This window comes from Galeopterus variegatus, unplaced genomic scaffold, assembly GCF_000696425.1.
Source record: "Galeopterus variegatus unplaced genomic scaffold, G_variegatus-3.0.2 Scaffold1160, whole genome shotgun sequence".
Taxonomy (NCBI): domain Eukaryota; kingdom Metazoa; phylum Chordata; class Mammalia; order Dermoptera; family Cynocephalidae; genus Galeopterus; species Galeopterus variegatus.
In genome coordinates, this window is record NW_007727271.1 from 386,771 (window position 1) to 403,112 (window position 16,342).

General features: G+C 40.6%; 1 protein-coding gene across 1 annotated transcript in view; it reads left to right on the forward strand.

The window, feature by feature from the left end:
- The first annotated feature begins 1,776 nt into the window (after nt 1-1,776).
- PDLIM1 (PDZ and LIM domain 1) overlaps nt 1,777-16,342 on the forward strand; it is a 30,431-nt gene continuing 15,865 nt past the window's right edge. Inside the window, exons 1-3 of the mRNA XM_008575251.1 lie at nt 1,777-1,953; nt 3,511-3,595; nt 7,657-7,856. Of these exons, the coding sequence (XP_008573473.1) occupies nt 1,886-1,953; nt 3,511-3,595; nt 7,657-7,856 (353 nt within the window). The 5' untranslated portion in view covers nt 1,777-1,885. The remainder of the gene's footprint in view (nt 1,954-3,510; nt 3,596-7,656; nt 7,857-16,342) is intronic.

Genomic DNA, 16,342 nt, shown 5'->3' on the forward strand with positions numbered 1-16,342 from the left:
GAGTTTGCTAATCTAGCACCATTGTCAATCCCAAATATAATAATGCCATTAAAAAAAATGAGCCTGCATTGTCCCTTAGAAAAAGCGAAATATATGTGAACACACAGCAGATCAGCCTTCTTGAGAAGATGGATTGGAAAACAAGAGGAATTTGTTTTACTCCGTGTGCTGGGTGACTCAGAGGCCAACTCCCCAGTGTTGACCGAAACGAGAGCAGCCTGTGCTTGCCCGTATAAAATGTCTTGTCCCAGTGGCTGGATGAGAAGAAGGTCTGAACCTTGGATTGGGGATTTTCATTTTCTAAAAGCTAGATCTCTGGTAAACAGATGATGGGAAAGCCAGAAAGGAAGGTTAGGAGGTCAGGATCTTTGTACTGGTTTCCACATCCTGCCACATTCCTGGAGAGTTTTGCATGATAAAGTCATAGTATGTTCAAGCTGGAAGAGACCTCAAGGATCAACTCATCCATCACTCATCTTATGGGGTCGGTGCTGATGGGGGGCAGTGGGCCATGACAGCGGCACCAACCCCAGCCACCCTGTAAGGGTTTGTGTTTTCAGTTTGGTGAGGGCTGATTGGAAACTGGCTGCTGAAAACTGCATCAGATATGGAGGCTTAGGGCCTAACTCACATGTCCTGGTTTGGTGCCTTGAAGGACCTCTTACCTGTAGTTCAGACTTATGGAGATACACAGGTGTTCACAAGATCTTACTCAATTAGAGCCAAGGAGTCATGGGCCTTCTGGGGGAGGCCAGAGCCCTGTGGACACTGGGAGTCTGGGGGTGTTAGCACCATCCTGCTCCTGGTGGGCTTAGAATTCCCATCCAGGAAGGTCTTTTAATGTGGAAAAAAGTCATGAGCTTACCCTGGGATGGTGATAGAAGTATTGTTAGCATACCTTAATTTAGAAAATACCTAATAGCAAAAAGTTACTCTGAGGTTAGTACTACTTCAAAATGAGTTTGCACTTCATTGTAACAGCATTTGTATTCACTTGAAAAATATTTGAACATCTGTGTGGGAGACATGCTATTTATCCAGCCCACATGTAATGCTCAGTAGACAGATGATTTGGGAACCCGTTGCAGTAATTGACTGGCTTCCCCCCGAGCATCGGTGGTGTGTAAATTTGCAACCATACTACTATGCTTTAAAATATTCTTTATTGCATTTTTTGATTACAAAAGTAATTCAAGCTCACTGTAAAAAGCAAATACACTACAGAAATGTATAACTATGAACAATTTAGTGTGCAGTGTTCCAGTTTTCTTCTGTGCATATGACATATTAATTATTAAGGTTTTTATAGAAATAGGATGTTATTGTACATATTGTTCTCTAAATGTGTGTGTATTTTTTTTTTTTTAATGTAATTGATGACTTATTTTAGCAGCAAGATTCAGTGGGAAGAACACTAGGTCTGGTCCAGGATTAGTGTCTTGGCTCTGTGATATACTAGTTGGATGACTAGTAATATAATAATATACTAGTTGTGTGCTCCTGGGTAAGTCACAGATCTAAGCTTCAGTTTCCTGGTCCCTAAAATGGGGACTGATGTTTGCTCTCCTTTCTCACGAGGTTGTTGTAAAGATCCAGTAAGATCATACATAGACAAGGACTCGTTGTAAACGATAATGTATTACACAGATATGAAGGATTATTATATAAACTTATGATTTCAGCCCTCTTTCCTTTTTAAATGGTATGATCCATATCAGTGAATACTTAACCTGGTGGTAACTTACTCAGTGGTTTCCTTGGATGCAAATAGTAACTAGCCTGCTCTCCCCGTTTTTTCTAGGTCACTCCTGGAAGCAAGGCTGCTTTAGCTAATTTATGTATTGGAGATGTAATCACAGCCATTGATGGGGAAAATACTAGCAGTATGACACACCTGGAGGCTCAGAACAAAATTAAGGGCTGCACAGACAACATGACTCTCACGGTCACCAGGTGAGGCCCATGGAAATGTCTGTTCATTTCTGATCCGGGAGAAGGTGCTTGTGGGCGGGACTGCCTTCCCTATCTTAGAATCCCACCCCCAGCTCAGTGCCATACCAAAAGGTCTGTGCTATTGGAATTTCAGGTTACTTATTTTCCTGTCTAATTTTCTCAGTGCTTTCTTGTAGTGTGAGCTTCTTTCTCTCAGATATCTACATTTTCACTGGATCCAGCACAATTAACCAAAATTTCAAGGAAGTAAAATCTGTTCAGTATTATCCAGTAAAATTTAATGAAAAGTTCTTCCTGGGAACCACTGAGAATCTGCTTCGGATGCTGCTCCCACCGCACTATTCTGAGCAGTGGGCCTCATGCCAGGAGAATACAATAACTGAGAAAGACTTCAGCACGTTAGGCAAAGTGCTGAGTATAACTTTAAGTACACTACAAGAGAGGAGAGCTGGGGTTGAATGGAAGAGGGAAGAGAGTGGCCTGGGAGGTGTAATTAGGGTAGAATTTCCATTATTCCTTTGTGTAGTCTTGGAAGGGGTACTGCAAGGGAATAATTTCAAGAGTGATTTGGTTCAGTCTTCAATGGCTCCCTGTTTCCTGTCAGATCAAGTTCAGATTCTTCGTTCTGATCATCTGTGAACCTGCCCTTTAATGTCTCACTAACGTTAACTTCCACAGCTCTTCGTCACAAACCCTTTACTCAAGTTCCCATTTCTGAAGTAGGTTTATCACTTTCTCCTACCTTGTGACACAGGATTGGCAGGAGAACCAAGTATCGGAGAACACGTCAAAATACTATATGCACTTCAGAGCCCTACCTACTGGGAGGTGCACTATTTTATTACTACCCCCTCAAAAGCACATTTACCTCTCATTCTCATCTCTGTTTCTATCTCAGCCCAAATCGTCTCCTTCAAGCTCAATCAAGACATTCATTCATTCACTGATTTTTGATTCACTTACCAATAAATTGAACAGGTACATTTTGTATATGTCTGGCACTGTGCTAGGCACTCTGACAAATAACAAAGATAAGTATGAATATTCTCTACCTGCGAAAGAGGAAAAAGCTACCCTAATGAAAACTGAGACTATACTAAGTCATTGCTGTGTGATTGGTACAAAGAAAATCCTTTGCAAGCTCAGAAAAGGAGGCATCACTTTCATTTGGGCAAGGCAAGCTTCATGGATAAGCTGGTTGTTTGGTCTGGGCCAAGAACACTGGGCCGAGATAGAGGAGAAGCCTGTTGCATCTTGAACAGAGATGGGACAACATGTGGCACCCTCAGGAACATGGAGGAGGCCATATGGCTGGTGTTAAGTATCCAGAGTGAGGATGAGGCTGGATGAAGCCAGGGCAGCTTGGGAAGCCATCCAACATGGACACCATCAGATTGGGATTTTTGAAAGATCACACTGGTTGCAAATGGAGGGTAAAGCACGGTGCTAGTTCAGAGGCTAGTAGTCTAGGCAAGACGGGACATTTTTCCAATCTGTTTTTAGTATATATTATTTACTTAGCATGAATGAAATAACAGTTTTGTTAATCTGTTGCAGATCTGAACATAAAATCTGGTCTCCTCTGGTTGTGGAGGAAGGCAAGCGTCATCCATACAAAATGAATTTAGCCTCTGAACCCCAAGTAAGTATTTGTTCATCCTTGCCACTCCTCAGCACCCAGCCCCGGAAAGCCCTCTGCCGCCCCTCAGCACGTTCCTGTTGTTCCCGCCCTGGAGGCTTCCACTGTCACTGCTGGGCTCTGGCTCTTGTTCAGTTCTTCCCGTAAGGGAAATGTGGAGGAAAAAGCTGGAAAACCCCAGGGCAGTGATGCTGAGGCCCAGGCTGGAAGTAGGGGATAGGAAGGCGATAAGGGAAGCGGGTGGAAGCCTTCCTGTGAGAAATAGGGTTGGCAGGACCATAGTAAAAACAAAGAGCTGACTGCGCTTATTATGGGTTTCAGATGCAGATGAATCATGCCAAGGATGAAAATAAGTTTAGGTCCCGAGGCCTAGAGCCTAGAAGAAATAAGGGGAAATTTAATAGTAAGCTCTGCTTTCCCCACCTCTATACCCCTATCTCATTTTCATGAGCCCTGGGGTGGGAATCTCTATTTTTGTTACAGTGAGACTTCAAAATTACTAAAATAAAGTGGAAATTAATATGAACTTATTAATAGTCTACTCTCTTAAGATCCCATATTTGTAAATAAATCTCTCAGTAATTAGATTATGGGTGATTTTATTTCTTCCTTTTTTGCACCTTCTAAATGATCTACAATGAATGAATATTTTTGAAAGAAGAGAAAAAAATGTTTATAACATCTTTGTAAATATCTTCATGCCTAACATGCTACGTTTCACAAAGTATGTATCTGTTGGTTAAATGAATGACTTATTAATGATAAATTGATAAGTAAATTGAAAATGGCTTTTGGAAATTTTAGACTGGGTTGTGATTATTATACATTTAGCCCCAGTGGAAGATTTGAAATTTAATTTTTTTTCTGAATTTGGGACACTTCAGTTTTTATGGTGAATTGAGATGTAATTGAGATAACATATAGCTACTATTTTTTATACATATAACAGAAATTGAACTCACATGGTATATTAATTTGTGTAAATTGAGTGGTTGGATATAAGCCATATTTTCTCAAATGGCTACCATTAAAATTTAAGAAATGTAATCACACAGAATTTTTTCCACTAATATGATCAAAATCATACTTAAAAATCCCAAAAGTCACTTAAAGGATAATTTTGCACCTGCCATTTCAAAACTGACATGAACATATTCTGTTAAACTCTTGTAAGGAGAGTTCATAAAATGGCACTCAGTCTATAAACTGGCAGTTGTGCAAACTAATTTAAAACATGCCACAATTAAAATCAGTTTCCCTGGGAGTGCTCAGCCACTTCATTAAATTTACTATATATGTTAAATTTTAATGTTAGGTTTTCATATATTTTATAACACATAAAGAATTATTTTGTTTTAATTTGGTCTGTCTGAAATTCTGGTTTTCACATAATTAAGGTAGTCATTTAAATTTCAGTTATATTTTTTATTTGTATTATGCTTGAATTTTTATTTTAAACCTGTAATTTAGTTACCTGTATTAATCTTTTGAAGGTAGTTCTCTTCAGATTAAAAGGATCTTCAAGTACTTTAAAATCTAACTTGAGTACATACATTTTTTGATTCCAGTAATTCTTTATTCATATGAAAAACTTCCCAGCCCTGATTTTCCCCAAATCTTCCACTTCCAGTCATTCTAAAGTAGAGGATGAAAGAATAAGAGCAGAGTTCATCTATAATAAAAAGATCTGTTAGTTCGTGTAATACAAACCAACACCCCAGCTTATCTGAGGTCAGCATAGTTACACACCTAGTTTGTTTCCTCATTATTGAGTTTCCTTGGAGACTGATAAATACAAAGCCCAAACAATTACATCATCCTTTCCAAAAGGCAAGCCCCGAATCTGCCTGCCTTCTAGAAAGACCAGTATTCATATGAGGGTAGAGATATTCCTTTTATGTGCAAACCAGATATGTTGAAAGATTCTCTGTAAAGTGAAAATCAGAATTTCCTGCCGAAGTTTCCATTGACTTCCGTTCTAATTGGAAATGTGTTTCTATGGAGGGAGAAGGGAATGGACCCTGGTTGAGTATCTGCCATGTGCCACGCACTGTGCTTGCTGCGCTAATATGTCACACTAAATCCTATGAAGGCTTTGTTTTCTTCATTTTAAAGATGAGAAATGGGCTCAGAGAGGTATAACTTGCCCATGGCCAAACAGGAAGTAACAGAGAAAAATTTAGCCAATACAGGATAAAAAGGGCTCTTCTGGGGTGCTCAGCATCCTGTGCTGCTCCTAGGCATTGCTGTGGAGATGACAGAGAAAGAAAGGTGGCTGTCCTGCCTGCAGCCATGTGTCTGCCCATAGTGCTATAGTATATGTGGGTGGGAGTCTCAGGCTGCCTGTCTGTAATTCTGTTGCACTCTTTATGTCCACAGCCTTTAATAACTACATATGATTCCTTTGAGTAATTGTGTCATAAAATTTACTTAACTATTCTTTGATTACTCCTGAAACTTTTTTCTTAACTAGTTATACTTCTCCTTTTGTGATTATCTGTGCAAACTTAGCTTTTTTCTAATGCAGATGATGTCAACTAAATGTAATTTATACAGTAAAACCTCACTGATCGAGCCACGGGCCGGCCCAAAACCTCACTGATTCTGACATGTTAAAGAGGAAGCCTGTCTGAAGAGTGAAAAAGAAATCTTAATTATAATAATATTTCCATGTTGTATTTTATTTTTAATTAGGTACACAATGGATTAAGCTATTTTCATGCATAATATATTCTAAGAAAGCATGAAAGACTCGAAGCATTAACAAAAAGAGAAAAATATTAGAGCAACAGAGGACAGGAGCTCTTTTGGGGGCAGCTATTCTGGGCCTGGGTGTAAGAAAGAGACCAGGGTTCAGGAAGATTTTCTGAGGAACCCAGAACATACAACCCATATTGAGGTTAGCAGGCTGCACAGAGCATGTGTTGCCTGGATGCCATGGGTTGGTCCAAAACACTCATGCAGAAAGCACTTTGCTAATTGAGTCATCATGAAAGTAGTGATTTTTTAAAAAAGGAATGTTAGTTTAAAAAGTGTTGGGCCGGCCCGGTGGCGCACTGCTATAGTGCGCCGCTTGAGAGTGCATGTGGTGGCGCTCCCGCCGAGGGTTCGGATCCCACGTACAGACCGGTTCCCGCTCACTGGCTGAGCGAGGTGCGGGAGCAACACCGAGGGTTGCGATCCCGTGGCCGGTCCCGGTCCGGTACGGGCGCAACACTGAGGGTTGCGATCCGTTGCTGGACACGAAAAAAGACAAAAAGGAAAAAAAAAAAGTGTTTGGGGGTGTTTGTAAAGAATCTCTGAGATATTGTACCTGGAGTAGTTATTCACCAGGCTCCTGGCAGGTCCAGGGTGGGGGTGGAGCGTGCTTCCTCAAATTACAGCAAGAGGGGAATGACAACGCGAGAAACTCAAAGTCCTTTTCTGCAGTTCCTCTGGGTACTGCCCCCATTGCAGGTATCCTCTGACCTTCTATCTAATTAGCTAATCTTTCTCCCACAAGAAACAATAGATCTTAATTCCCTTTACCCTCCTTCTGAGGACTGAGACAGTCTCTGCCTAGTGAGCAGCTGCTTCCTCCATGGCTCCACAACCCTCTTATCTTGCTGGTCTAACTTGCTCACTTCTGGGGAATTTATCTCCACCTTTTATCATCTCCTGCTCTGCACTGACTGCAGTGTCGGCATGTTCCCCTCCGCCTGATACCTTAATCCCTCTGGAATGTGTCCTGAAAGGGGGTTTCAGCTCTGACAGCCCAAGGCATCAAGGTGGGTCCTGCCCAGAGGCACCCAGAGGAGATGAGGCTTTGCTGGGCCTCAGGGAAGAATCAGAAGGCAGGGCTGGTTCAGAAGGTGTGAGCCTGCACAGGTGTCTATCCTGTGAGACTTCCCCATGGTTGCCCATGTGTCTCAGTGTGTCGGTCATAGTGCCTCAGCTAGTTTGGTGTTGGACCAGGGCCATTGTAGCTCAGCTGGAACACTTCTCCCTGGCACTCAGCCTGCACCACCCATCGTGGAGTGCACGTTGGATACCCCCTTGATTTCTTCCCTGATCCCTGCTTGCAGGAGGTCCTGCACATAGGAAGCGCCCACAACCGAAGTGCCATGCCCTTCACTGCCTCGCCTGCCTCCAGCACTGCCCCCCGAGTCATCACGAACCAGTACAACAACCCAGCTGGCCTCTATTCTTCTGAAAACATCTCTAACTTCAACAACGCCTTGGAATCAAAAACTGCAGCCAGCATGGAGGAGGCGAATGGCAGACCGTAAGTAGGCCAGTGAGATCTCCTCTAGGCCAGTCCTGGACAAGGGTTTTAATACCAGAACCAGTTTTGTTCAGGCAGGTGAAAGAAGGTTGAGCTACTATCCCAGGGAGCAAAATGTCTGCATCAGCAGAGTACTTTCTGTATTCATTTTCCATATCTATAAAAAGGGGACAGTACCTCCTGCCATGTAGGGTTGTTGTAAAAATAAGAAGTAGTGTGTAACGTGACATGCCCAGTACCGTATCTGGCATTAACAAGTCATTTAACCCTCTGGAACTGTTGTTATCATTGTCCTGGTCTCTGTGGTCATTATCATCTCCTAATTGACCATAGCCCCTCCTTGACAGTCCTGTTGCTTCTGAGAAGTTCTTTGGTGTTTCTGGTTGGGGAGTATTTGAGAGAATCGAGTGCAGTTTGTGTTTGCGTTCACCATCTGATCTGAGCAGAGGAGAATTATTTCATGATGAACAGTTTTGTTGAAGTAGTGCTTGCTTCTCCTCCAGTGTGGACCATAAATCGTAGAATGAAGAGACGTTCACAAGGCTATAAATGCTTGTCTGTAGGGATAGGTTCTGATCTGGAGACAGAGGCGGGCTTAACTGGGTATGAGGGGAGGCTGCAGGTGGAAAGGGCAGAGGAGGGAACGTCTTGCTGGGGAGCGGTGAGTCATGTCCCCTTCTGTCACACACTGTTTGGCTGCAGCTGCCTTTGAGTCTTAATCAAAAGTCTCTTGGACCTTCCCAGCAGAGGGGGCCCAGTGTCTGTTCCATCCTAAACTCTTTAAGGATGAATCCAGAAACACTGGGAATACCAGTGGCCTGTGGCAAAGGAATTGGGTTAGAGGATAGAGATTAAGAGTTGGAAGGACCAGTTCTCTGGGTGAAAAGGGGATGGACTAGGTTGGAAGTTGCCACCTCAAATGCCCAAAGGTGGCAGACTGGATAAGGAAACAAAGGCGGGCCTCTGCGGGGATGCAGAGTGGCTGGTGGCAGCTGGACAGCACATGCTTCATCCAGAGGGGGCAGTGCTCCTCAGCTCTGTCCAGAGCTGCATGCAGGTCTCTGATTCCCATTTATGCCGATTATGTTTATTAAAACAGAAGCAGGAAGGTCTCTTTTTATCTGAAATTTTCTGATTTTTAAATATTGGTGACATTCAAATTTTGTTGGAAAACACCGTGTGGTCCAAACTTGTCTGAACTCTGAGGATCTTTCCCATTTGGAATCCTCAATTCTGGTATTAACTCTGAAGCCCACTTTGCCATTCAACTTCTCCCCAATTCACAGTTAACAAGATTCTGCCCAACTCATAGAGTAATTAAATTGTAAACCGATTGCTTCAAATGCAGGTTAGGAGAGTTAAGATACCACAGGTTCCAAATTTCTTAAATGTTTGGAAAGGACCATTGTAGGAGCCTTTCTCAAGGGCTCATTGGCTTTGTCACGCATATCGTCTCCCCTTCCCCAACAAAAGAAAGACAGACGTTATTGGGTACCCACTGCATGGAGATCCCTGTGCTCAGTATCAAGAAGACACTGATTTCTTTTTAAATTTCTTGGAGTTTAATAGGGCACATTTTTTGCTGTGTGACTCTGGCTTTAGAAGTTTTTTTTTTTAAAGATGACCGATAAGGGGATCTTAACCTTTTACTAGGTGTTGTCAGTACCACGCTCTCCCAAGTGAGCCACGGGCCAGCCCTAGGAGATATTAAAGTTTACTGGCTCTTACCACATTAACGAAAGCAAAGTGGCCACTACACTTCTTCCCCCAAATTCTGGTTGCTGCAGGGCCTTACTGGTTTGAGATGATGGTGCTGTTAAAGGTGACTGTGGGTGTGTTTTAGGTATCTGAGAAAGAGCACCGTGCTAGCCCCCCAAGCTTTCCACAGACACATCCTGAAGGGAAGCTTCCAAGCAGCTCAGTGGGGAGTGGTGGAAACACAAAAGGCTGGGATCCTTGTTTTTTGCTGCTTTGGTGCTGGGGGAGGCTGAGAACGTGACCCTCTCTTACTGTCCTGGAGTGGAATGTTCTGTGATCTGGATTTAATAACCCAGGAAATGACACATCCTTAATTGAGAGAGCTGCTATGCATTGGGAGAAATATGTGCCTGGGAAGTATTTTTAGTGTGGCCTTGGCTATTCTTCCTTCATTAATGTCTTCTTTCTTCTTCTCTCATGCTCTTTGCTTGCTTCCTCCCCCACAGTCTGAAACAGTGAAGTCTGAAACTGTCTGGAGACTATTCAAGCCTTTCCTCCAGCCCCTGTCCCCTCCTGTCACAGACTCTTTGGCTGCAGTGGCCTCTGAGTTTTTATCAAAAGTCTCCTTGCATATTTTCTCAGCAGAGAGGGCCCCGCTTCTGCTTCATCCCAAATTCTATGAGGATGAATCCAAAAACAGTAGGAATACCAGCAGGCCAAGGCAAGGGAGCTGCCAAACCGGCCATGCTGCCTTTTGTGGGGGTCTATTTTTTTTTGCTGGTCTATTCCCAGTATATTCTCAGCAAAGAAAGATTCTCCTGTGAACCCAGTAGTCATGGGTAACCTTGCTGGCTCAGTCAGCACAAGTCCCAAGTGCTCCTTCACCCCCACTGTTTAGTCTGTGAAATTCACCAAGGTTCCAGAATTGGCTCACTACATACTTTGCATCTGAGGTCATCACACATTCCCTGGGGCTCGCCCTGGGTTTCTTTGTCCCATGCATTTCAGAGCATTGTGGTGTGTGTAGGGCTGTCTGTTTTGTGGGTCTTCACAGAGCTGTGTCCCAGTCAGACCAGAACAGAGTCAGTGCTGCCACCTGGGAGGGCAGGAGAGGTGGTTACTCTGCCTCCCCTCCTCCCAGAACATGCAAACAGCCAAGGAGGAGGTCGGCAGCAGCCTTTTTCTCTAGGTCAGTTCAATTTAACAGTCATTTACTGAGTGCCTACTGTGTACCAGGTGGGTGAAGGAAATGTTGCTCAGTTCAGCAGAAAGCTAGCACCTTCCCTCTGTCCTCTTTCAATTGAATTTAGAGGCTCTGGTCAAAATCTGGTAATTCAGAGGCTGGATTTCATTATTAATATGATGCTGCCTGATACTTCCTAAGGCTTTGTAGATACAGGGACCTGAGCCTTGAATTCCAGCTCTCTTACTGGCTGTGTGACTTTGGGCAAACCATGTAATTTTCTCTGAAACTCAGTCTCCTGATCTCTAAGGTAGAGCTAATACTAACTACCTCACCACCAGGTTGTTGAGAGAATGCAGTGCGATGTGTAAAAAGCACTCAGCATGGTGCCTGGCCCCTGGCAGGTGCTCAGTAAATGCTAGTCATTACTGATTTCACTGCCCAGGAGGAACTCCATCCCCATCACTTCTGAGTATTAGGGACTCCAGAAGGGTGGAAGCTTGTAGACAAATGTTATGGAGAAGATTTTGCTACAACTTAAACTTTTTTCCCAGCATCATAGCTTAAGTTCAGGCAGCCAGTTTAGTTAATTGACTTCCTGGTGGAGTGATGGGCTCTTCATGGTATAATTGGTTGAGCTCCCGTAATCAACACAGTAGTCCCAAGATACTAGCTCTTCCAAATTGTGTTCTCAGGTATTCTCCCCAGAATGAGGCATATTTCTAAGCAAGTGCAGTGGAGATAAAGGGATGTATTGTTCTCTATTCAAATGATATCAGAGGGATTATATTAATCCAGACTCGTTCAGAGCTGGATCAGAAGAAAACCTCTATCATGGAGGTGGCTGTTTGTCCCTCGAGCTTGCCTTGCAGCCCACAGAGAACTGGCTATAGTGTCTGGGTGTGCCTCTCTCTTCTCCTGGTGCCCTTATTTACTGCTCTGGCTTCTTATCACAGGACCAACATCTAGGCCTCTGAAGACTAAAATTTAGGGAACATTCAAGCCAGGCTCCTCTTCTAAAAATGATTACATAGGGTTTCCCAGAAATGAATTTATTTTTGGTGAACATTGGGATAACAAGGCTGGGGCATCTCAGACCCGGGTTCTCATTTCTTGAGATATGAGATATGGACAATTTTTCTGAGTTAGCCTACCTCCTTTATCCCCACATACATAAAAAACAGATACTAAAATCTCCTCTTCATTATTTCCAGTTAGCACTTAACTTCCACCATTTGGAGAAAAGATATCTTAAAATTAATTAAACTTTATTTTGAGATAATTGTAGACTCATATGCAGTTTTAGGAAATAATACAGAGAGATCTCATACTTTCCTTTACCCAGTTTCTGTCAATGGTAACATCTTGAAACTGTAGCGTAATAGTATCAAAACCAGAATATTGACATGCATACAGTCAAGACAGAGCATTTCCATCTCCACAAGGGTCCCTGACGTTGCCCTTTTACAGCCACACCCTCTTCATTCCTATCCCCATAGCCTCCCTAACCCCTGGCAACCGAGTCATCTGCTCTTCAATTCTATACTTTTGTTAATGCAAGAATGTTAAAGTAATGGAATCATAGAATATGTTACCTTCTTGGATTGGCTTTTTTTACGCAGATTTTTCAGGTTTTTGTATGTATTAATAGTTTTTTTTTCTTTTTTCCTGTTCTAAGGGTTTGTCTTTTTTTATTGTGGTAAAAAGCATATAACATAAAATTTACCATCTTGACCATTTTTAAGTATACAGTACAATAGTGTTAACTGTATGCACATTGTCGTGCAACACATCTCTAACACTTTTTCATCTCACAAAACTGAAACTCTATGCTCATCAAACGAGTCACCTTCTCTCCCTCCCCTGAAACGCTGGCAACCCACTATCCTACTTTTTGTTCCTAAGAGTTTGGCTATTTTAGATACCCCGTAAAAGTGGAATCATGCAGTGCTTGTCTTTTTGTGACTGACATTTCACTTAGCATGTCCTCAAGTTCCATCCATGGTGTGGCATGTGACAGGATTTCCTTCTTTTTCAAGACTGAATAATATTCCATTCTTTATTTTTTATTTTCTTTACCTATTCATCTCTTAATGGACATTTAGGCTGCTTCCACCTCTTGGCTATTGTGAGTAATGCTGCAGTGAACACAGGTGTGCAAATAACTCTTTGAGATTCCTTTTTTAATTCTTTTGTGTGTACCCATAAGTGAGATTTCTGGGTCATATGGTAATTCTGTTTTATGTTTTTTGAGGAACCTCCATACTGTTCTCCAGTAACTGCACCATTTTATATTTTCACCCACAGTGCACAAGGGTTCCAATTTCTCCAGATCCTTACCAACACTTGGTATTTTCTGCTTTTTTGATAGTGGCCATCCTAATGGGTATGAGCTGATATCTCATTTTGATTTGCATTTCTCTAATGATTAGTGATGTTGAGTATTTTTTCATCTGCTTGTTGAACATTTGTATATTTTCTTTGGGAAAATGCCTATTCAAGTCCTTTGCCTATTTTAAAATTGGGTTATTTGTTTTTTATTGTTGAGTTATAGGAGTTCTTTATATTTTCTGGATATAAACCCCTTATGTTTCCTTTGTGGTGCAGAAGTTTTTATGTTTGATGTAGTCTTATTTGTCTATTTTTGGTTTTGTGTTTTTGGTGTCATATCTAAGAAATCATTGCCAAATCCATTGTTATGAAGTTTTCTGCCTATGTTTTCTTCTAGTTTCAGGTGTTACTATTAGATGTTTAATACATTTTGAATAAATTTTTGTATATGGTGTAAAGTAAGGGTCCAACTTTATTCTTTTGCATGTAGATGTCCAGTTTTCCCAGTGCCATTTGTTGAAGAGAGTATCCTTTCCCTGTTTGTGTAGCCTTGGCACTCTTGTCAATCATTTGATCATATATGCAAGGGTTTATTTCTGGGCTCTCTATTCTATTCCATTAGTTTATATGTCTGTTTTAGGCCAATACATCTGTTTTGATTACTATAGCTTTTTTTTTTTTTTAAAGATGACCGGTAAGGGGATCTTAACCCTTGACTTGGTGTTGTCAGCACCACACTCACCCAGTGAGCTAACCGGCCATCCCTATATGGGATCCGAACCCGTGGCCTTGGTGTTATCAGCACCACACTCTCCCGAGTGAGCCACAGGCCGGCCCATGATTACTATAGCTTTGTAACATGTTTTGAAATCAGAACATGTGAGGCCTCCAGCTTTTGTTTTTCTTTCTCACGATTGTTTTATTTGAGATCCTTTGAGATTCCATATGAATTTTAGGATGGTTTTTTCTATCTGCAGAAAATGCCATTGGGATTTTGATAGGGATTGCATTGAATAGTTTACTTTGAGTAATATGGATATTTTAAGAATTTTAAGTCTTCGAATCCATGAACATGGATATCTTTTCATTTACTTGTGCCTTCTTTAATTTCTTTCAAGAGTGTTTTGTAGTTTTCAGTGTACAAGTTTTTTGCCTTCTTAGTTGTTTTTTCCTAACAATTTTATTCTTTTTGATTCAAAGGTAAATGAGATTTTTTTAAAAAAATTCCTTTTGGATTATTTATTGTTGATATACAGAAACAGAACTGATTTTTGTGTGCTGATTTTGTATCCTGCAACTTTGCTGAATTCATTTATTAGTTCTAACAGTTTTTTTGTGTGGAATCTTAAGTTTTCTATGTAGAACATCATAGCATCTGTGTAAAGAAATAATTTTACTTTTTCCTTTCCATTTTAGGCAGTTTTTTTTTCTTACTTAATAGCTCTGGAAAGGACTTCAAATACTATGTTGAATAGAAGTGGTGGAAGTGGGCATCCTTGCCTTGCTCCTGATCTTAGAGGAAAAACTTTCAGTTTTTCATCATTGAATATGATGTTAGCTGTGGGTTTTTCATATACGATCTTTATTATATTGAGGTAATTTTCTACTATTCCTAGTTTTTTGAATGTTTTTATCAAGAAAGGGTGTTGAATTTTGCCAGATGCTTTTTCTGTATCAATTGAGATGACCATGTGGATTTTGTCCTTCATTCTGTTGATGTGATGTATTACATTGATTGATTTTTATATTGGGAACCATCCTTGCATTCCAGGAATAAATCCCATTTGGTCATGGTGTATAATGCTTTTAATATGCTGTTGAATTCAGTTTGCTAGTATTTTGTTGTGGACTTTTGCATCAATATTTCATTGGGTATTTTGGTCTGCAGTTTTCTTTTCTTGTAATATCTTTGGTTCTTGTATCAAGATAATGCTGGCCTCATAGCGTGAGTTTGTAAGTATTCCCTCCTCTTCAATTTTTTTGAAGAGTTTGAGAAGGATTGCTTTTAATGTTTTCAAAAATATTTGATAGAAATCACCAATGAAGCCATCTGGTCCTGGGCTTTTCTTTGTTGGGATGTTTTTGAATAGTGATTTAATTTCCTTATTAGTTATATTTCTGTTCAGATTTTTTATTTCTTCATGATTCCATCTTGTTAGGTTGTGTGTTTATGGGAATTTATCCATTTCTTCTAGGTTATCCAATTTGTTAGTGTATAATTGTTCATAGTAGTCTCTTATTATCCTTTTTATTTTTGTGGCATCAGTTGTAACGTCTCCTCTTTCATTTCTGACTTAAGTAATTTGAGCCTTCTTTTTGTTTCTTAATCTAACTAAGGGTTTGTTTCTTAATCTAACTAAGGGTTGATCTTTTTAAAAAACCAACTTTTAGGTTTGTTGATTATTCCATCATTTCTATTCTCTATTTTATTTATTTCTGCTCTAATCTTTATTATTTCCTTCCATTTATTACTTTGGGTTTATTTTTTTCTTCTTTTTCTATTTCCTTGAGGTATAAAGTTAGGCTGTTGATTTGAGATATGTTTTCTTTTTTAATGTAGGATATTTTCATTGGAGATAGGATTCTGGGCTGGCGGCCAGAATCTTTTCTTTCAGCACTTGAAAATGTCATGCCACTTCCTTCTTGCCTCCATGGATTCTGATGTGAAATCTGCTGTCATTTGAATTGATTTTCTCTTCTAGATAAGGTGTCATTTTTCTCTTGCTGCTTTGAAAATTCTTTAAGTTTTCAGAAATTTACTATGATGTGTTTTAGTGTGGATTTCTTTGAGTTTATCCTGTTTGGTATTTGCCCTGCTTCTTGGGTTTGTAGGTTTATGTCTTTTGCCAGATTTTGGACATTTTCAGCCATTAGTTCTTCTAGTACTTTTTCAGCTCCACCTTCCAGGGCTCCACTGCTTCACTGACATGATTTTAGATCTTTTATATAGTCCCATAGGTCTCTGAGGGTCTTTTCATTGTTTTTTTTTGTTTTTTTTTTTTGGTTCCCCCTGCTTGGGCCCCCATTTATTTTCTTCTTTGTCTCTGTTATGTTACTGTTGAGCTCTTCAACTCTATGTTTTATTTTGGTTACTTTATTTTTCAGTTTTAGAATTTCCATGTGGTTCTTTATATCTTCTATTTCTTTGCTGAGACTTTTTTCATTTGTTTCAAGTATATTTATAATTGCTTATTGTGACTTTTTTGTGAAGACTGCTTTCTAACATTTCTGTCATCCTGGTGTTGGCATCTACATCTACATCTCTTTTTTTAGT